The following is a 21375-nucleotide window of genomic DNA, read 5'->3' as shown; positions in this document are numbered from 1 at the left end:
AGGTTCCCAGGATAAATGAAAATGTGTATCTTTTGTGATTTTTCACACTCATGTGATTTTAAAATATTATTATTCTTTGGAAATAAAATTTGCATGGAAATGGCATTGTTGTGAATTTATGTCTGTTTCCTCAGAAAAAGTGCTAAGTATTGACTGACGTGAATAAACAGAGCTTCTGGTTTACCAAAAAAGATCTAATAATATATTTTATATGCTATCCAAATATCTTTTTGCTTTCCTAATGTGGATCTGTGACAAAATGGTCAGCTTGTGCAAAAAAACCAGATGAGATACAGAAGGATTGTGTGTTTTATACTTGAATAGGGGGACAAATTGATAGGGTGCTATGTGGTATTTATTCCCAAGCATTTGCTTTCAGGAGAAACACCATATAGTTATCCAAAGCTTTAAAAGTATTAAAAGGGTTTTGGGAGGCAGGAAAGTAATTTTTCTGTTCCTAGGGCCTTAGGAATGAGAGTTACTCAGAGGGCCTATGGGATGCTCTTGTTACAAAAACTGCAGAAACTGTGGAAAATTGTGTCCTTGATAGGATCTGAGTCAGAAACAAGAATGAAGCAGGGGCTGGAACTCAGGAGTGACTAGAAGACCCAGGCTTGAAGCTTTATCTGTAATTGCCTCTATTAGATGGGGCTGAGCCTGAACGCCCTGGCAGCATAACTTGTGCTATCAGAGAGGGTTTGCAGAAGCTCCCTCCTTGGGGAAATTTCTTTTATTTTCTTATAACATAACTCGTTCTTTGACTGTTGTGGCCCTTCTTCTTATATCCCAATGATATTTTTCCATGTAACTTAGATTAATGTAACCCAAGGTTATAATTTGATGGATGATAATTTAAATGATGAATTCTTAACATAAAATCTTAACATTTTTGGCCTCAATCATCAGAGAAACTGTACATATGCACTAAACTTAGGTGACCAAGCTAGCTGCTGTTCACATTACTTGGTCACAGTCTAGGCTACAGGGGTGTGGTACTTCTGGGGATCCCAGGCATTCAGCACAGGGAGTTTTGAGTTTTATTATGTATAGAAATCTGTTCAGATAATTTCTAGCCTTCACATCACCACATACAGCGTCAGGGCTAGCTAGAAAGATCACTTGACCGTTGCATTAGTGGCTGCACTATGGTGTAGTTATTTTGCATGTCCTCATGAGTAACATGGCTGTGAAAGCGCTGCTTCTTTGGAAGTTGTGTCAGAGGAAACCTGGTTCTACCTGGTATTTGAGCATGAACTCCAGAAACGTATTGAGTTGATATGGCAATTAATGGCAAATGCTTCTTTTGGCAGGCTTAAAAATATTACTGCAGGCTACTGAATGGCTCTTTTGAGTTCGCTGGTGTTCTTGTTTGTGTGTTTTTCTTTTTTTGACAAGAAAGTTCAAGAATTTCTTGAATGAAAGAGTGCTAGGGCAAAGCAAGTTTATTTTCAACCAGGATTTGCAGACATTGGGGAAAAGTCAGTTAGGAGGTCTGTCCCATTTCTGGGGAGGGATTAGACTTAGTTCATTAAGCAGAAGTTTTATGACTTCAATGTCTATACAACAAAGGTAATTTCCTGCCAGTGTAGAGATTTTCCCAGGGATATACATTTTAATGAGGCTTTGGTACCCTTAGATATTCACATTTCTTACTAGAAAACCCTGCCTTTCTACCCTGCCACAGGACCACCTCATCTCCACAGTAGCTCACAACAGTTAGGTCCTGTGCAGCAGTCAACAGCAGTCCCATTGCTCTGGAAACAGCAGAATGCTATTTTCTGTGTAAGGATGTTGCACAGTCCCTGCATCCAAGGGCTTAGCTACTGACTGCCATTGACAAATTAGCCCTCACATGTTGTAGTGGGATAATACTTGAGAATTTTGCCCTAAACACCTGAATTCATATGCATTTAGCATCACCCAGCCTTGCAGTTACCTTTTTTAATACCAGACAGCCTCATCTAGACTGGGAGGAATTTCCTGCTTTGCCTGTAGCAGAGAGAAACCTTGCCACAGTCTTTCAGTTTTGCCAAGCTATGCTGCATTTGCAGCATAATTTTCTCTGGTTTATTATTCGTCTGTTTGTAGCAAATTATTTCTTCAGTTTGTTTGATTTAGATTTCTCTTTCCTTAAAAGAGCAGCAGCTGACTGTGTTAGTGAAATCTTCCTATCTTTGGTGTTAATGATTGTATAATGGCCACAGCAGATAAGTGACAAAACATTGAAAATTTGCCTTGTTTCTTTTTAGACATCAGAGACATGTTTATTGACATCTGCATTAATAACAATGCTGTGCCAGAAATCCTGTAAAGCAGTTGCATGCCATAGAAAATGCTGAAATTGAAAATTAAAGGCACCCCTCCTTTTTTATTTGTATTTTGTGAGGTGAATAAAATAGCATGAGAGAAATAATTTTAAATGTCCTTTTTAAATGCTGTAGTTTCTTTGCAGTATTCAGATTCCATTGGGACAGTTATGGAAGAGTTCAAATAATTTCTAATTTCTAGCAGAGATTAAAGATTTATTTCTCCTCTCAGCCTTATCTTCCCTCTTGCATGGATGCCAAAATAAGGCCCACTCAATGTCAGCACATGGCTTGATGTACTACACAAATAGTTCGTCCCCCTATATTTTACACCCATATTTTTACACTGCCTTTTCTCTTGTGAGCAATCTTTGATATATTTTTCTCTTTTTCTCTAGGTCAATGGGAAGGACCTCTCCAAGGCCACTCACGAAGAGGCAGTGGAAGCTTTTCGCAATGCCAAGGAGCCAATCGTGGTTCAGGTTTTACGACGAGCCCCAATTAGCAAAGCTCATGGTAGCTCTCAGGATGTTCGGCTTGTGGATGCCAGCACTCAGACTGACATCACTTTCGAGCACATCATGGCTCTGGCCAAACTGAGGCCTTCCACACCACCAGTTCCTGATATCTGCCCTTTTCTACTTTCAGACAGGTATGGTTTATCTACTCCTGCTGTTTTACCTGTGGGATTGAGGTGTTGCAGTGATAGACTTGTAGCCTTCTCTTGAAAAAGTCTAAGGAACACTTTAAATAAACTATAAATGTTGTTGATAACTGTTGTTCCATTCGGGCTTTAGTGATGGTTTTCCTAAACTCTGCTCATGAATTAGAGTACGGGAAGGGATCTTGGCCATGTTTACTTTGTGTTCATGTGTTTGTTCATCCAAAGCTAAGCCCGAGTCAAGAAGAAAAACACTTCTGTGTTCCTAAGTACCTTCTTCAAACCTAGAAAGAGCTGTCTTGTTGCTTTCTGTTCTTCCAAATTTCTTACCAAAAAATCATGAAAACAAATTATTTAATTTAAAAGTCCCCTTATCAAAAGCAAAACAATTCCAAAAATGTAGAGATCAAAAGTACAATTTCACCTGTCACATGGCAAATGATATGAATTAAATTACCCTCAGTTGAATTCTTTGTAACTGAATGGAATGCAAACACCAGCAGGTGGTGCTTATACAAAAATAGGGTGTGGACTTCTTCAGACTCCACCTCACAAGTAACATCGTCTAGTGGTTGACCCTCACCTTCTGTCTGTAGCATGAAAAAATATGATAGCACTAGAGCTTTCCCACTGACTTCCTGGCATGTTGTACGTCTCTGCAGAATTGATGCTAATGGAGAACTTCTGACTTTGATGTAGCTCCATTTTTAGAAGTTCTAGGTAAACTGGGTAGGTGTTTGTCTCAGAGAGAACTTGCAAGCCAAATGCTGGACGGAGCCTACCACTTACTGCTCCACAGCTAGGAAAATGATATGTGTATATTTTTGAGTTGATACTGGATATTACTAAACTGCGTGGTACTGTGATTGAAGTTCCTGTGCCCTCAGCATGGGGAAAAGTTTCCTATCTCTGATAAGATAGATCCACACTGGGTGCTGCATGGCTGGGATCCAGGTCCAAGGCCGTACCCGAGTGCGTGTTGTAAGGACCGCATTTTTTTGTGCTCCAAGCCCATTTAACAGTGCAGTTTAGCGACGTTTTTAAGTGTGCAGTTACTCAAATGCACTTTGCCACCCTGTTATCACTTTAACAGAAGAGGATAACGCACGTTGTTTTATGCAAGTTCTTGAACAATTTGTGAGCATGGTGTGGATTGTAGATTGTGGACATTCAAGATGTTACAACCATATAATCAGTGAGTTGCCCCCAGCCATGAGGCAGCACATGAATCTGGAGTTAGGTACCTTTATGAGCATAAGGAATCCCAAATTGTCACAGTTAAGTAGTTTGGCTCAAAACAGACCCTTTTAAGAAATCACCCTGGGTAAATCTGACAAAAGATGAACCCAGCAAAACTCAGCTGGAGTAAGAGCTTCTGAAACGAAAACAGCCCGTGCTACTTCTTGGTGCAGTTCATTTCAGGCTGTCAGGCCATTCAGAGTATTGTTCCAGAGATGAGAAAACTACAGAGCAGTGTGTGTGTGTGTGTCGGGGGTGGGGGGGTGGGTATCACTTTTTAATTTAAAAAAAACCTATTGTCTCATCTACTGTTGTTGTACTGTTTTGTTCCACATAGCTGCCATTCTCTTCACCCAGTGGAGCATGAATTTTATGAAGGTAATGAGTATCTTTCCAGCCTGCCTGCTGATGCAGATAGAGCAGAGGACTTTGAGTATGAGGTAAGATCACTGGCACACTGCAGCCTCTCTTTCTGTTATTACAGATACGGTATTTGCACAGCTGATAGCAGGCTCCTCTGAGAAAAATAAGAGTGGGGGTACTTAAAAAAATCAGCATCAAAGACTATTTTACTTTATACCTGTGTAATGTCACAGGCTTTACTGGGGTTAGGCTGCACACATGAAATGTGAAAGCAGAATTTTGCAGTGGGTGGCTACATACGAGTCCAGGAGGCTTATTGTGCAGTGCAGGCTGTAACTCAGATGCTTTGCTTTTGCACTTTTAACACTTTAAAGCAAGCCTTTCCAAAATTAAAAATGGTAACTGGAAGCTTAATTGCTTTTTTTTACCCCTAATTTTAAGAATTAATTGGCCTTGTATCTTATGCCTTAGGGATCAGTCTTCCAGATACTTGGGTGTGTGCTTGAGTGTTTGTAAGATCAGGCTACGACTTTGAAAATTAATATAATTTCTATTACTTTCTCTTCGATATTTGACATTGTAAGTATTGTAATTACAAGAAATTGTGTTCTGTACCACAAATCTCCCTTTGCTGTAATGCATTGTACTCTCCAGTGACAAGGGTGGATGTGTTTCTGAGTCACTGGAAAATCATTATGTGAGGCTTCCCAAAATGATAATATGTGATTGTCGATGTTTCTTTTCATTAGATTTTCATTTCATTATTCTAAATAGTCATCTTGCCTGCCAGTCATTAGCTTTTCATGTTTTCCACTATCATCCAGTAACAAAATATTTGTAGGGGCAGGCATATGAAGCAGATGGTTCTTTTTATTATTAAACAGTGCCGAGTCTTTGTGTAAGTTCAAGTTACTGTATTTTAAATAAGAGTGATTATAAATAATTAAATGTCTTTAATACAAGATTAAAAATACCCTCTCCTCCTGTTTGTTCTACCTTAAGAAACCTTTTTAAGGGTTTCATATAACTGGTTGACATTTGGAAATGAAATGAATGGTGAAAGCTTTGGCAAATATGCAGTGCGTTCACTTTTATCGTGTCTTTAGCAGCTAAGATGCTCTATTGCAAATTCAGCCCATTGTACTTTTCTTCTAGCAGACTGGGGAATCTGAAAATCTTCCCCTGGGAAGCAGAACAATCAAATAGCATCTACTTAGTGAATCTCACTCAGAACAAGCAAACTTTTATTTGAACGCCTCAAAAAATCATTGCTAGGGATTAGGGAAATCGTCACTTCTTCCCAGTTGGGTTTTGATGTGATGTCTCACAACACAAGAGTCTCAGAGCTTAAGTTCTGTTTTGACTCCCCATGTGTAATGTGATATTAAATTTCTCTGTCAAGTGTGTTTGTTTATGGTACTTGCTCCTTAAAGGTAATAGAAACTATTTTTCTAGTAATATTTAAATAAATTAGAAATGTAAGCACCTAGAAAGAATGTTAAAAAATAATGGTTAGATAAAAATAGTTTTCACCATTTGATGAGAATATTAGTGACAAAATATTAACAGATTTCAAATTTGTAAAGAGTCTACCTGGTGGAATCAAGTCTTCTTTATGACCGTTATTAATCCCTAATAATAGCTGGCATAAGTATTGTGACAACGGCAAATGCTTGGGCAGGTTCTCAGTTGCCTGTAATCGCTACTAATCACACCACCGTAATCATTAATTTACTGTCAGCTGTTATGCAGTTGCCTGAGGCAAATTCACTGACTAAAATAAAGTGTTTCATATGAAATTTAAATAGGGTAGGAACTGTCTAGCTTCTTTTGAGAAGAACGCTTTCTACTACGTAAGACAGTTTTGAAGGAGAAACAGGACTATCTTGGAGCCTTTCACTAGCAGAGCTCTAAATGTGAAAGATATTCCAAAAATTAAGCCCATATGGTAATATTATGATTTAGGTAACTCATTTGTTGTATTACCTGTTATTTAATGTCCTTATAAGGCATTATTAAGCTTCCTTGCCATAACTAGATAGCTGGAACAACTAAGAGCATTATTCACAGAGATACATATCTCCATCCAAAAAAAAGGCTCACAGAGGACAGAGTCGAAAGGGATTTACTAGCTGTTGTTGCTGATCCAGGGCGGAAGCAGCAGGACAGTGAGCAGAGTAGACGCTGTGGTCCAATGCTGTCAAGTTCTCTACAACAGCATTGGCTTAGATGTGCCCTGCTGTGACCACTCAGTCCTACCCTTGCCATGAGGTTTTCTGGCCCCTCAGTTATGACAGTGTTACTTTTTGTGAAACAGATGCAAGAAGTAATTATTTTTTTTTTTTAATAGATTTTTAGAAGGGTTGTTTTTAACCTAGCCCAGCTGCCTAGTCTAATTTCCAGCATAGCTCCACAAGCTGCTGTGCTGTGGCAGCAGCATCAGGAAAGGAAAAAATGCTCAAGCACTCGGGAAGACAACTTTTAAAGTCACCATTGTCCATCCACCATCTAAGGGTGAAAACAGCGAGAGGGTGCAGGAGCTCTGCTTATGACACTGAGAGCTGCAGGCTGGGTAGAAGAAGCACAGAGCTTTCTCTGTCTCCCACCATGCAAATTCTTCTGTGCGCAGGGGAAAGAAGTTTATTGTTATTACTGTGCTTTCTGGAGAAGGAGAATTGTATCAGTGCTCCCTGATTTTATCATTGTTTTTTTCTTTGTAACAACTTTCTGGTGTGAACCTTAGCTAATCAGACACAGCAAAAAACCTACCTGGTGTCAGGACCATGGTCCAGTTTCCAAACTGCACATTAGTGTTCCCACTGTCCTAAAAGGATACAGATAGCAGCTCACAGGTCTCCAATTTTTAAATGGATTCAAAGCCAAACCTGGAGATTTCAGAAAGGGATTGAAACAAGATTGGTTGTTATTGACCAAGAAGGTCAGTAGCATCCTGGCTTGTATTAGAAATAGGGTGACCAGCAGGGCTAGGGAAGTGATCATCCCCCTGTACTCAGCACTGGTGAGGTTGCACCTTGGAATATTGTATTCAGTTTTGGGCTCCTCACTACAAGAAAGACGTTGAGGTGCTGGAGTGTGTGCAAAGAAGGGCAACAAAGCTGGTGAAGGGTCTAGACAAAAGTCTTATGAAGAGCAGCTGAAGGAATTGGCGTTGTTTAACCTGGAGAAAAGGAGGCTGAGTGAAGACCTTATTGCTCTCTACAATCACCTGAAAACATGTTGTAGTGAGGTGAATGTTTGTCTCTTCACCCAAGTAACAGGTGATAGGACAAGAGGAAATGGCCTCAAGTTGCACCAGGGGAGGTTTACGTTGGGTATTAGGAACTGAAAGGGTTGTTAAGTATTGGAATGGGCTGCCCAGGGAAGTGGTTGAGTCACCATCCCTGGAGGTATCTAAAAGTCATCTAGATATAGTGCTAAGGGACATGGTTTAGTGGTAACTTGGCAGTGCTAGGTTAACTGTTGGACTTGATGATCTTAAAGATCTTTTCCAACCAAAAGGATTCTGTGATTCTAAGGTAGTGAGCAGAGAGAGAACTAGAGCAACATCTTCTTGTTTCCTAGAAATGGTTTGTATGTGAAGAATGCATTAGTTCTGAGATACAAATGCAAAATACTCAGCCAAATTAGGAAGTAAGGAAATGACTAGCAACTGAGGTGCTATAAACAAGAATGTTTTCCAAGAAAAGGAATGTCCTGGAAAGCTTTGATCAGCTTGGAACTTGCTTACAGATATATGCTGGCATTTAAGTACCTGAGTTACTACCATAAGAAACAAACAGCAGGATCACATACGATAGCCAGCACTGGAGATATGGACCTATGCTTGCCAGTGGATTTGGTAGGATTAGACACTTACAAGACTCTTCTACTCCAATTGTAAGCTAGAAAAATCCAGTGGGTTGTGCTCAGATTGTCACAGTGCAGTAAACTCAAGTATGAGCCAATTGTCTTGGAAGGATGAACTCCCTGGGAGGCTCATTAGGCTCCAAACAGTACCATACTTTAAACAAATGGCTGGGAAGCTGACGAAGCTGGGGGATTGCTGATAGCCAACTTGAGCATCCTTATGTTGCTGCTGCAAAACTTGTCCTAAAAGGAATCCGAATTGTTGGTAGATCTTGAGACAGGGGTCAGAGCCAGCATCAGTCAGTGTTGGCAGAAAGAGATCAAAAGATTTGCAATTCTGGCATAGCCAGATACCCATGTGGACTTTTAAGATAAAGCAGGAATTGACCAATTTGTAAATGGTCAGTTGGACTTGCAGTCAATATCACTGAAAGAGAGCCAAAGAAATTCAGGACAAACCCACCCAGTCTGACCGTGGATGGCTGCTGTGCTGCTGGAATTACATCATGTGGTATTAGAGTATATGTCATACTGTCTAGTTACTGACAAGGTGAAGGGACTAAAACCATCACAGCCCCCAGTAAATCTGTGTTAAACATGGCTCTAAAATTTGTCCCACAGATTTGTCCTTGTAAGAAGAGCAGAGGATACTGGTGCTAGAGAGGAGTAAACAAGCTAATGGATGTGCACTTCTTTAATAACATTTCTGAACCTACTATCTAGGAGGGAGAAACAGTGCATATTTGGTTTGGAATGTTGACCGGGTATACAGAAATTAAGGGAACAAACACTTCACAGTGGTGGAACAGTGAAAAAATTGGTCAAAAAAACTCCCCAAAGAATGTTGTAAAGACAAAGCTGGACAAAAGAAAGCACCACTGATGTCTGGTCCCACATATTCAGTCTGAGGAGACTGCCTTTCAATAAGAGGGACAGAAGAAAATAAGATGTTACAAGCAAGGGCAGAAGAAAATAAGATGTTACAAGCAAGAACGAGCAGGTCGTGTCATTTAGTTAACAGGTCCTTATCGAGGTAACTGTTGTCGCATATATGAGGAAGTGTAGGCTGAAGCTTGCTCTCAGAATTGAGAGGATTTTTTTGGAGGGATGTTGGGTGTTAGTCGATGTAGATGCATGAAGAAGACCAGCATAATTGCCTAAAAGACCTTCCAGCTCTGATTGTTCTCTATTTTAGGCAAAGGTACAAGTGATTGCTTCAGTACAAAGATGTAGTTGCAGGAGCCTGAAAAAACACATCAACGGTCTTCCGTGCCAGGATTGGGATTTTCAGAGTGCAAAAGGCACAATGGCAGCCATTGTGTTACCTGACTGTGTCTGATGACTCCAGTTTTAATGCATGCAAGTGCTGACAGATTGAGGCAATACGAATACTAGCACCTGGGAGAAGTTGCTAAGGGTTGAGTTGACTCTATATGAAATTATGAGGTACTCTGATGCTCTTCACTTAAGGTGTTAGAAACCATTGAACTTGTTTATTTTACATTTTTGCTCAAAAGGTTAGTGCATGTCACTAAATCAACAGACAACCACATGAGGCATGTGCACATGAAATCTTTCTGTGGTCAGCTTTTATGAAGCCCTCTGTGTCCAGACAATGAAATGGTCAGAGGTCCTGCAAGAAACATCAGCCACAGAAGAGTGTAGTAACAGGATCTTGGGGAAAAGCCTGATGAGACTTTCCCTACCTGATGCTTCTGTGAAACTTGGAGGGTGAGCTAGAAACTACACATCTGCTGTTTTGATTCCTCCTATGCTCTGGAAAATAGGACTTCTGGAAATGAGAAGATTCATATGAAAGAAACTTGACTCCACCATCAATATCTCTACTAAGCAGAGCAAAAGGTTTGATTAATACTCTTCAGTTCATGTTCTGCTTTGTACACCCAAGGGACAGATTCTCAGTCAGAATGAGGATATATATGTGTGTGTGTGTGTATGTGTGTTGAATGTAAGTGCTAATTTATGGTAATGCACAGCCGTTCATTTAAATGTTTTGGTAAGTATTTGCACTCATAAATCTCTTAACTGTAAATGTAGATTAGTCCTTTAAGTTTACCACTGACCCGATCCAAACACACTGAAATTGCTAATGTTTTGTATTGACTTGAGCATTTCCGGATCAGATGCTGTCAGCTGTTTTCACAAATCAGTAAAAAAGGGCCTTGAAGAGAGAAAAGCTAGAAAACTTTGGGAGTTGGCCGTGAGTATGGTTTTGTGTAGACCTCTTCTCACTGAACACTTAAAACTCCCATAGGGGAGAATTTTATCCTGTTCGTTTCTCTTACCATATCTCAGCATTGCTGCGGATGCAACGCAGCACTCATGCGTTGGTTTACTCTCCCAGTAACACTCATCCCATCGCGGTGAGGGAAGGTTGGTATTTCAGGTGCAAATTTGAATTTCCTATTTCTGTCATATGACACTTTTGAAGTGATCAATTTTATTGGTATTTTTTCTGTTCAGAACAGAAGAAGGAGTAGTTCTGTTCAGATTAGCAATCTGAGTGAGGCATTTTATCTAAATAAAGTTGCTCAAACATATGAGTATTTGTGGGTTGAGGCCCTTGTGGGCCCCTAAAGTAAGGTCTCCGGTGACTTTCTGAAAGGCCCACCACTGCTGTCATAGACCAAGAGAGACCTGCCTGCCCTATGAATTTATGTTTAAGGCCTTTTCAACACATGGATTATTTAACCAGTAAACCAAACAGATCTGCCTATCTTGTAAATACATATTTAGGGTCTTTTTAGCATGAGGATTACTGAGCTGATAGCCTGTAACAGCTCCCTTCAGAGCTGTGATAGGCCGCAAACACCCCTGTACAAGCATTACAGGCACTTGCAGCAAGGCAATTGGAGCTCCTGCTTCAATTGCTAACACCTGAATAAACAGTTTTTATGGAAACAGCTTCTGTGCACACACTGCCAGCGCTTCTGATCGCTGCAGTCAGGCTCTTTTGTTTCATTACCTGATGAGTGTGTCTGTACAAGGAGGCTGACCCAGAAGATGGATGTGTAACCATCTAAACGGGAAGCAGTTCCGAGATAAGAGTTTTCCAGAATTTCGTTACACGTAGCATGCAATTTCTCTGTACAGCTATTAAGTCATGGGTTTTTATTTAATAATATAAAGGGGTCAGAGAAAGAGAGAGAAATCCTGTCTTGGGCAGGGATTGCCCAAGCCAAGTTGCAGCCATGTTCAGGGAGGATGACAGTGATGTGAAGGAGCAGAACCACTATAATCCCTCTGTGACTTGCTGTCAGGTTGTCCTTGTTTCTTCTGTATTTCCTACTGCGACTGGATTCTTTTTTTTGTGAACTTCTTAAAACTTGGGATGAATCAAAAAAGAGCCTTTAGCAAATAAAAGGCAGATTTTGAATGCAGCAACCACCAGATGTAATTTAAAGGAGAAGGCTTCAAGAAGTAAGGTTCCTAATAAGAGACGTGGGTATAACAGTGTAGTAGAGATGAAATGGTGGACAAGGTTGTGTCTTTCCATTGTCATCAGACCTTGCTGGTGTGGTAAGGGGATTGTGAAAATGCTTGTTGGTAAATGAGGTGTAGATTTTTAATGGAAAAGCAGACACTTTTCACCTTATATGTGAGCAGATTCGTGCCTTACGTTATGCAGCTGCTGTTGTGGTGGAGGGACTGGTCTGACAGCTCAGAGTGGACTTAGATAAACTGGGACTTACTGTATTATGTTTGTTTTCTGACCATCAGTTCATAACTGCCTGGTAGTTATGGCTGAATCATGGATGCCCCATGGTATACAGACATTTTACTGACACCATTATTCTGAATTTTTGTGGCAATTCTTAATATTATATAGCATCTGCTGTTAAGAAGTATCATGAAGGAAGTGAACAGCTATGTGTGTGCCTGTGATCGGTGGTCTTGGTTGCTTAGGAGAGTCTTTCTGGTTTGTGGGGTCTTGAAGTGGGGAGTTTTTCCATTCCTACCTGTCATATCAAACAAATCCAGAGAAAAAGATGGACTGTATTTTAAAGCTATTTATTAATTGAAAAGCTTGTGAGGAAGTCTCCTGTACTAAGAGTTGTTTCAGTTGGACCTGACAAAACAATACAATGATCGAGGCTTCTGAAACCCTTCCTCGAGATTTTTTCCTTTGAACTCAAAAGGAGTTCTGAGCTGCTAACACCTGGCCTGTGATCCAGCTGACTGTCACTACAGACTAAAAATGGAAAAGGTCACAGTTAAAATGAAGAAGAGGCATTGGAATATTTTCTCCTGTAATACTTTGAATAACACTGTGTAATAATTAAAATGAGACTCTTTCAGTATGCATTTGGTGTACTACAACATAAGATTATGTCTTTCACTGGCATTTTTATTTTTAAAATGCCTGGGAGTTTAAGTCGGCATAATTTACTGTGACGGTGGTGAGGCACTGAAACAGGTTGCCCAGAGAAGCTGTGGATGCCCCATCCCTGGAAGTGTTCAAGGCCAGGCTGGATGGGGCTTTGAAAAACCAGGTCTAGTGGGAGGTGTCCCTGCCCTTGGCTGGGGGGTTGGAACTAGGTGATCTTTAAGGTCCCTTCCAACTCTAGCCATTCTGTGATTCTATAATTTACACATGGACAATAATAAATATGTCATTTCTCCCCAACAGTGGCCAATTGTACACTGTAAATGAGCAAAATAGTGGTAAAAAATGAGCAGTCCTTTGCTTTTATTTTGTCATCTGTCTTTTAAGAATTGCAGTCACTTTTCAAATATAAATTAATTAAACTTAAAACCATTCCACTGAGGTTCTTCAGTGTTACTATGTCCTGCCTTGCTGCAGGAATTCACAGGCAGGTGAACTAAGGACAGTCATATTGAGAGAGTTGCCAAGTCAGTCAGTGACAGAACTGGCAGTAAAACCCAGGAGCCTTTACTTGTAATATGTCTCTTTTTTCGCCGTTAAATCGCTCTTCTTCTTTACTAGTGATTGGATCATTTAGATGGAAGAGGATGTCAGGGTAGTTCCTGCCACAGTTGTTTTTTTAATTTTGAGTGTGTTACTGTATGTCATCACAAAATTCTGACATTCAAAGCAGATGAAGTTGCTGTCATCTCACTTTCCCTAAGTAATGAATATCCCAATTTGGGGATTCGAATTGTGTCCACAACTACAGAGGATCACAAGAGAGTGGGGAGGAAAAGACACAAAACTGCCATGGGCAAATTTATCAAAGTTATTACCATTTATTATGTTTCAAAACAGGAGGAAAATATATCAGGTCAGTGATATTCATGTTGTTTCATGATTTCATAAAAGAAACAGAGGGTTACTTCTCACTTCACCTGAAAGCTAATGAAAATTTTTCCTTGTTGTCAGAGCTTATGTTTTACCAGGAAAATGAAGAAAAGTGAGCTTACTTCAGCAGCACTTTATTGTTGGGCAACATTACAACATATGGTATGTGTTTTTCACTTAGCGAAGGAAGAGAAAGGTGCTGGCAATATTTTCATATTTACGGAAATCTGTGGATTATAAATCTTCTGTTTTGGAAAAATGCTTTGTTTAGACAGTTTGTATACTATTATACCACTTACCTACAAATATGCTTTACAGTGAAAATGTTTCCAAGGGTTTTATTAATACTATTTTTCATATGCCTTCCGCTTGAAAGTTTGTGTAATATGTCTTGGAGACATGGAATCTAGCTATACAGACAAAAGATGGGAGAAAATAATTTGGTTTACACATTCTTTTAAAAATAACCGAAGTCATGTTAACCAGCTTATTATAATGTCACTATTTTAAAGCATGGTATCCTAGGAAATTCAAGAGCTCAAGAAGCAAGGGCTGAGTCCCCCTAGCAAGAGGGAACCTTTTACAAGAAAATGGACTTTAAACAAGGTTTCGATATTATGCATGCTGGGCCTTCAGAGGAGAAATCAAAAAAGCAGGAGAGGTCTTTTCTCTGGAAGTTTGCTTTTTTATTTAATGAGGCAGCTCTTCAAAGAGAATGTGATAGTCATTCCTGGAGGGCATGGTTTGGTGAGCAGGAATACAGGTGAAACTGTATTGTGCATCAAAAAGCAGATGATGAGTTTGCTTTGTATTTCATCTCATGGTTTTGTCAATCTATACAAGTATGCGTTTGGGGGTGGAGGACATTTCCATGTGCGACAGAAGTTTGAACAGCTGAAACTCAGCGTGGCTATGGTGCCCATAGACCTCATTTTGATGCCAGCAAAATAAAAACGTGGTTTAAAAGTCATTGCCTATCACTTCATGTGCTTGATTTATAGGCACACGTATGTGATTAAAATTTGCATATTTCAACTATACATATTCTAATATGTATGTATCTCAAAGTAAACGAGCATGGATGGGATGGGATTTTAGCTTAGTGCTTTCTAAGAATTTCTAATTTTGTAAGCTCAACTTTAAATTTAGCTTTTTTGTAGTATTTTGCCTTTACTGTGTCTGAAAGTCATAAGCTGAATTACAGGAAGGTGTAGTTCTCACAGCTGTCTAAAACTGAAAAATTGTGTTTTCAAGTTGATTTTAATTAATATTCCAAAATAGCCTTCACGCAGTTGTAGATCAAGGCTGTCCAAACATGTGGAATGGTAACTGGTTAGGAGTTTGAATCTACAGCTACACGTTCTGCTGTCCAGATAAATGCTCGCTGCAGCAGATGTTGGCACATCTGTTATGCCTCCCCATTTGGATTGGCTGCCTGGGTGTTTAGAAAGTGCTGATGAGGCAGATAAATCTTCTGACACGTTTCAGGCCCAAAGCAGGCAGGCAGCAGTAATAATGATGTTTACAGAGCCAAGTGCTGGGCAGAAACATTTTGAAATGCAATAAAAATAAAGTATGATTTTACCTGCAATAGGTGAAATGTATTGTAAAAAGTAAAAGCTAATTATGCCAAGTGATTCTCAGCTGATTTGAACTGCAGCTATGACAACCCATAAATCTCTGGACTTTGTGTATCTAAGGTTTGATGGCTAGAAAAAGGTACCAGCTACAGTTTAGAAAGAGGTCTGAGCTATGAAAGGGCTCTTTAATAAACAGGAGAGTTGGGAATCAGGTTTAGAATCACCTGCAATGTAAGTGTTTTTTGGAAGGGGAAGAGCTATCTACATTGAAGTTCCTGATCTTACCATAATTGTTACTTTCAACAGGTTTTCTTCTGCCTTTTGCAACCTATCAGATTTGATTGCTTTCATACTGTTAGAGTCACGAAAACTCCAGATATTGGGGTCTTCTCCTGAGAAGGTCCATGATATATCAAAAAGAGCATTCACGGACAGAGAAAGATGTATCTGACAGTCTCAAGCCAGGAGTCTGGTTTCCAAGTACATAGAGCTTTTGCAGGTATTGGATCCCTTCCACACCTTAATCTCCAGCACAATGAATGGCAAACAGAAACGTAGAAGAAATCACTGTAAAGATTTTAGTACTGCTGTCATGTGCTAATATTGTCTCATTCCCTTCAGTAGATGTCACCACTGAATTTTCCAAGTTGCTTTCTTTGAGGTGAGTCCAGAAATTGCAGAGAGAGCCTCTCATAGCAGGGCAAAGAACTGGATGCTGATTATATAGCTGATGTAGTTGGTAATATATAATATATAGCCTACAACATCTCTGGACAACTCTTCCACTGTTTGACTACCCTCATAGTAAGAAGCACTTTGCTGATAGCTAATTGGAATTTCCCGAGTAGCAACTTGCATCTATTTTCTCGTGTGGTGTCACTGTGCACCTGCAGGAAGAGTCTGGTACTTGAAGGAAGCAATAAGATCTCCTTATTAAGAAGGTACTTCTCTTCAAAAGGCTAACCAAATGCAGTTCTCCCAGCCTCCCCTCATAGGAGGTGTGCTCCAGCCCCCTAATTCATTAACGGACTTCTAGCCAGATGTGGGGTGCTGCATTTCTACCTGATAACCAAGGTCCATTCCAGCATTTTATGTCAAAGCCATTTTCATTGGAAAACAGATTGGGGAGCAAATTATGAAACGCCCCAAGACCAAAAATTATTGACTGGTAAAGTTTAAAGGGTTTCTTTCCCCCTCACGTCCTACTTAAATGGCTCAGACTAGTGATTCCATAGCTGTACATCTTATTTTTCAGTGTTGAAGCCCAAAGAGTTTCAACATGGAGGGGCAGGTTAAGAGCTTTAATGAAAAGTCAGAATTTTTTTCTTCAAATACATGTAATAATAAATCTCTTTCTTTTATTTTTGTCAAAATTGTCCAAAAGCAAAGAGCTCCTTTGGGATCTAGAGGCTGTGAGCCAATGTGACAGTTTAGTATATTCACACACACTGCACAATGGCATAGTTACTACTCCAGTCTGCTTATCTCATTTTACCATAAGGTTCAGTTTCTGTCTTGTCTGTGCTCTTCCCACCTACTTCGTTCCATGAGAAGAAAGTGAGAATGTAGGCTCCAAGATTAGTGAAAAGGAAACCCTTAGCTGCATATCATCAGCTAGTTAATTATACTTTACACTCTTCTCGTATCCTTGCAACTTCACACTTATATTGAGTGAAAGACCGAAAGTGAGGACCAAAGCTGACTGCTGAGAAATACTATATATAAGCGGTTCATCATGGTTCTCTCTGCTCAGAAAGCAAGAATTCGTGGTTTTCTCAAGTGCAGAACATACCAGAAGGGGTGTTGGGTCTCAAGCAGATGAAAACATACATGCATATATAACATAGGAAAATATATGTGTATAGTTAAGTACTTCTAAGAAATTAGCATTCATACTGCAGCATGGGGAAAGAACAGAAATAAAGAGAACAAATAGAGAGGTGCCAAAATTAGGGAAAAAACTAAGTCCGTGGCTTGTTTGAAATAACAAAGTATGCTGAGGGCATTCTACTTTCCAGTAAGTGTGATCATCCAGACGATAGGAAAAAAATATTTTTTTTGATAGCATTTAGGGTACTTTATGTTTACTTCCCATAAGGGTTGATTTTTGGATTGATCTTTTTGACAGAGGTCTGAAGATTTGGTATTATGCATGCTAGCTAAGGGGGAAAACTGAGGTTCAAGTGGATGTTTGTGACTTCTTGGAGGATATACTGACAGTTGCTGAGCCTTTTGAGCCAGGAAACCTGTAATCTGTAAAGGATTTTTTTCCCCCCTCTTTGACTTCCTTATGAGATACACTCACTAAAGTCCACCATGTGTCTTTAAGCTCAAGGCTTAAAATATCCTTTAAAAGCAAGTCACAAAGGCCACACCAAGACTGCGAGGCCTGCAGAATTAAAAGTTGTGTTTATCTCATCCCCATATGCTTAGATCCCATCCTCCTGCATCCCCGTCCTCCCACTGCAACGCTAAATTTGTTCATAGCGCAGTGATCAAAGGTTTCTCGCATTGACAGTCCAGCTCCATCGTTGATCCAGCCCAATCCATTCCCCCATCTGCTCCGTGACTCCTGTCCATCCCCCGTCCTCACCCGTTGGGAGTCTCAGCTGACACTTCGTGTCTTCCTCCTCCCACTCACGGCCATCAGACTGTTACTGATCATCACACACCACACTGCTGAATATGCACGGGCAGGCTTGCCATGCCTTAACTTACTCCATTGTTTGATTTCCTACATAGAATTGTAGCGCGCAGCAAAGATTTTCTCTCCAGAGCTGCAGGCAGAGAGTGAATTCCCATATCCAGTGGAGCTTCTTTATTATCAAAGGATTCACCAGCTACAGGACCAAATTCTGCTCCCACAGTTGCAAGATGATATTTTATTAATAGGTGCCTATATGTCAGCATATTAATTCTGTTTTTTTCTGCTACTACTTTTTTTTCTTTTCCTTTCTTTCATTTTAACACTGGTATCATTGTCTACAGCATCCTGCTGTCCCAGAGCATTCTTTGTCTGGACACAAAGCAGCATGTGGCTCTAAGTGTAGCTATAAAGCAGGGATCAGCAGGGAAGTGTTTTTTTTTTAAAAAAATTATTTCCTATTCTATGTTGTATTTGCTTTTGGATTATCCATTTGAGAAATGTTTGCTGATATTTTTCCTTTCTGCTTTGATGTAGATGGATCTTGTGTCAGAGATTCTTAAATCTAACCAGACTTTAAAAAAAACGAGGATTAAATGAGACTTTATCCTATAAGGTAGAGCCCCCACCCCTTGGACAGAGCATTGTTTTTCCCCACCATGTGAAATGGAGATAACCCTCTGTTTCTTTGTGGTAAGCTACCAACCAAATCCATTCTGGCAAATCTGACACCCAATGTGATTTGTCCTTTTCGATGCTGTTTATGAGAAGTCAGGACAGTCTTCTGTCAAAATTGATAAGTGAGAAGGCAGTGGGGAATGCAATTTTATTTGTAACAGCACAGCTGCCAGCAGTTCCAGGTTGTTTACATCTAGGCTGGCTCTGTCTTGCTCCAGAGCTTTTCTATTTCCATCCAAATAGCCCCCGAGTACATTGTGGATGTGCCTGTCTATGTAAAATCTGCATAAGAGAACATACTGGGAGTGTTAAGAGAGGGGAAAAAAAAAAAGAACTTATTTCTTTAGGTTATTTTCACAACTTGAGAATGTCAGTTGCTTTAAAAGCGAAATCTTGAACTCTACGAAATCTCCATAGGCATTTACAGAATGGGTTCTAAAACTAAATTATAATCTGCTAAAGTCCTGTGATGCTTGTTACATTCCATGGTGAAGGTACCAGAGGAGTTAAAGAGCTTTGTTTTTCCGATGAAAGCATTCTTTTTCCAGTGGAAGTGGCCAACGTTTGTAAATTAAATCCACTATAAACATTAAAATACAAGTTTATTCGTTGTGGAAAGAATGCAATAGGACCCCGCAGTGACCTGTGAAGGGGAGGGCGGTTTCATTACACTCTGCTTCATGCTGAATACTTGTGCTACATAGCCTAGAATTTGCCTGTGTTACGCAGACATTAACATATTTCCTGGAAAATCCTTTTGGTGAGAGAACATAACTCTTGATGGCGTTAGGATAGTTCTCAGGTCTAGGAAGCCTTTGTTTGCCTGTGGTATTACTTGCCTTTGGTCCGGCAGTCCCAGAATCCTGAGTGGTTTTGATCTTTTTTTATTGGTACGCTTAGGAAAGCTGCAGTGGTGGGTGTTTCCTCTGTATAGTCTCTTCTGTGATCTGTTTCTTTACAGTAGCCCACCCTAAACATACAGTTATCGTGGAGGTAAAGTGAGAGAAGGGTTTTATGTTTGAGGGATCTAGCTTATGACAGAGGAACTTTTCTAGCAAACTGACATTTTGCCAGTCTCCTTTTGCCATTTCTCTTTGTTATGGTTTGAGAAACCCACAACAATTTCTTGTCATTTAGACAGTTACTCTGTCACCCAATGACCCCTCCCGGGAAGGGGAATCGGAAAAAACAAGGAAACCTGTGGGTTGAAATATAAACAGAATTAATAGAATAATACTAAAGAATTAACATTAATAACACTAAAGACCAATATTGTTCCTATTTCAAACACAAAATATACAAGGATTATACTCAGCCCATTCTATCAGCAGGAAACTGTGCACTCCCAGCAGGGGACAGCAAATGTCGGACACTGCGAGTGCTGCGGCTTTGGGGGGAAGGGAAGGGCTCAGGGGTCCGGCAGCAAGGCAAGAAGTTCTCAGGATCACAGCCATCAGGGGAGAGAGCGAACTTCTCAGCAAACTTCCTAATTTATGTTGAATGTGGCATTTATGGTATGAAATAATCCTGTTGGCCAGCTTGGGTCAAGTGCCTGGGTCTCGCTCCTCTTCATCCCCGCACCTGGCGAGCTCGAAAACACCAAGATCTTGAAACCCACATACCATAGCTGACTGTAAAGTAAATATTTTCACAAATTCAGACACTAGAGTCTTCTAAAAGTGCAGTTTTCCCAAGCATTAGAAGAGAAATTAGCCCTGTGTCTTTCAAACTAGGACACTCTTTTTGAGGTTATTAATAAATAATTAGTCTTCTACATGGTTTGTCATTAAAAGGTAGAGTCCAGAGACAGCTGTAAATGTCAGTGCTCTAGTTCTGTGAATTGTGGGGTCATCTGACACTTTTGCTTTCTCATTATAAGTGTGTATCCTATCACTGTGTTTTCAAGAGTTGCAATCGTGCTCTTAAATGAATTGTTAGGTGATTGCCGAGGGAGACTTTCCGCAGTGTAACTGACTTGCCTGGCACACACTTAGACACGGATATGTACACATTGTATGTACCTATATACACATATGCATAAATTTAGAAACACATACTACCTCCTCTCTGCTCATGCAGACACATGCACACACAACTAAACAAATATTTAACACCCACCCCAAGCCTGAAAACAAAATATCTACCTTAAAATGAAATGACTTTGTTAAGTGTACATTGGAGGCATCACAAACTCTCTTCATCTAAAGAGAGACAGGTAGTCCATAGGAGAAAATTAATTTATCATATTTACAATAGATTGCTAGGATGATTTCTACTGACAGTAGGATTTACACATCTTTTTTCTGAGTTTCCTCAATTTACTTCTGGTCGTTGTTAAAGACATAACAGCTAAAAAAAGCCTAGCTAAGAGAGTTGGAAACATGATTTGGGTATGGTGAAATGTGATACTTGTTTGAAACACCAAGTGTCTGTTTTAAATGTGTGGTCTTACCCGCTGTATGTACCTGATCATTTGTACGTGACAATCACAACTCCTACTGCATGGTACAAGTTCAGAGGGGAAATAAATGGTGTTGTAACAGGAAGTCTAAAGTACACCATTTATTCTGCTGCTGATGGTTTTTTGTTGGAAACCCAGGCTGTTGTTTCCTCTGTTTTACACTCACGCTCATTTGCAATGTATGCTTTTAAGTAACATGTAACCATTCTCATAATTTCTGAAATTGAGATTAATTTTTCTTTTTAGTAGCTCCACTGTTATCTCTCTGCCCTCCTAGGACTTCATTAGATTGATC

General features: G+C 39.9%; 1 protein-coding gene across 3 annotated transcripts in view; it reads left to right on the top strand.

Annotated features, from left to right (window-relative positions):
• The window catches only part of PDZRN4 (PDZ domain containing ring finger 4), a 249170-nt gene that overhangs the window by 201195 nt on the left and 26600 nt on the right, over positions 1-21375 (top strand). For all 3 annotated transcript variants that reach the window (XM_054213671.1, XM_054213662.1, XM_054213682.1), the window contains 2 exons: positions 2705-2958; positions 4544-4646. In XM_054213671.1, the coding sequence (XP_054069646.1) occupies positions 2705-2958; positions 4544-4646 (357 nt within the window). The remainder of the gene's footprint in view (positions 1-2704; positions 2959-4543; positions 4647-21375) is intronic.

This window comes from Rissa tridactyla, chromosome 1, assembly GCF_028500815.1.
Source record: "Rissa tridactyla isolate bRisTri1 chromosome 1, bRisTri1.patW.cur.20221130, whole genome shotgun sequence".
NCBI lineage: Eukaryota > Metazoa > Chordata > Aves > Charadriiformes > Laridae > Rissa > Rissa tridactyla.
Note: the sequence above shows the minus strand (reverse complement) of the source record. Positions and strands in the feature narration are given on the sequence as shown.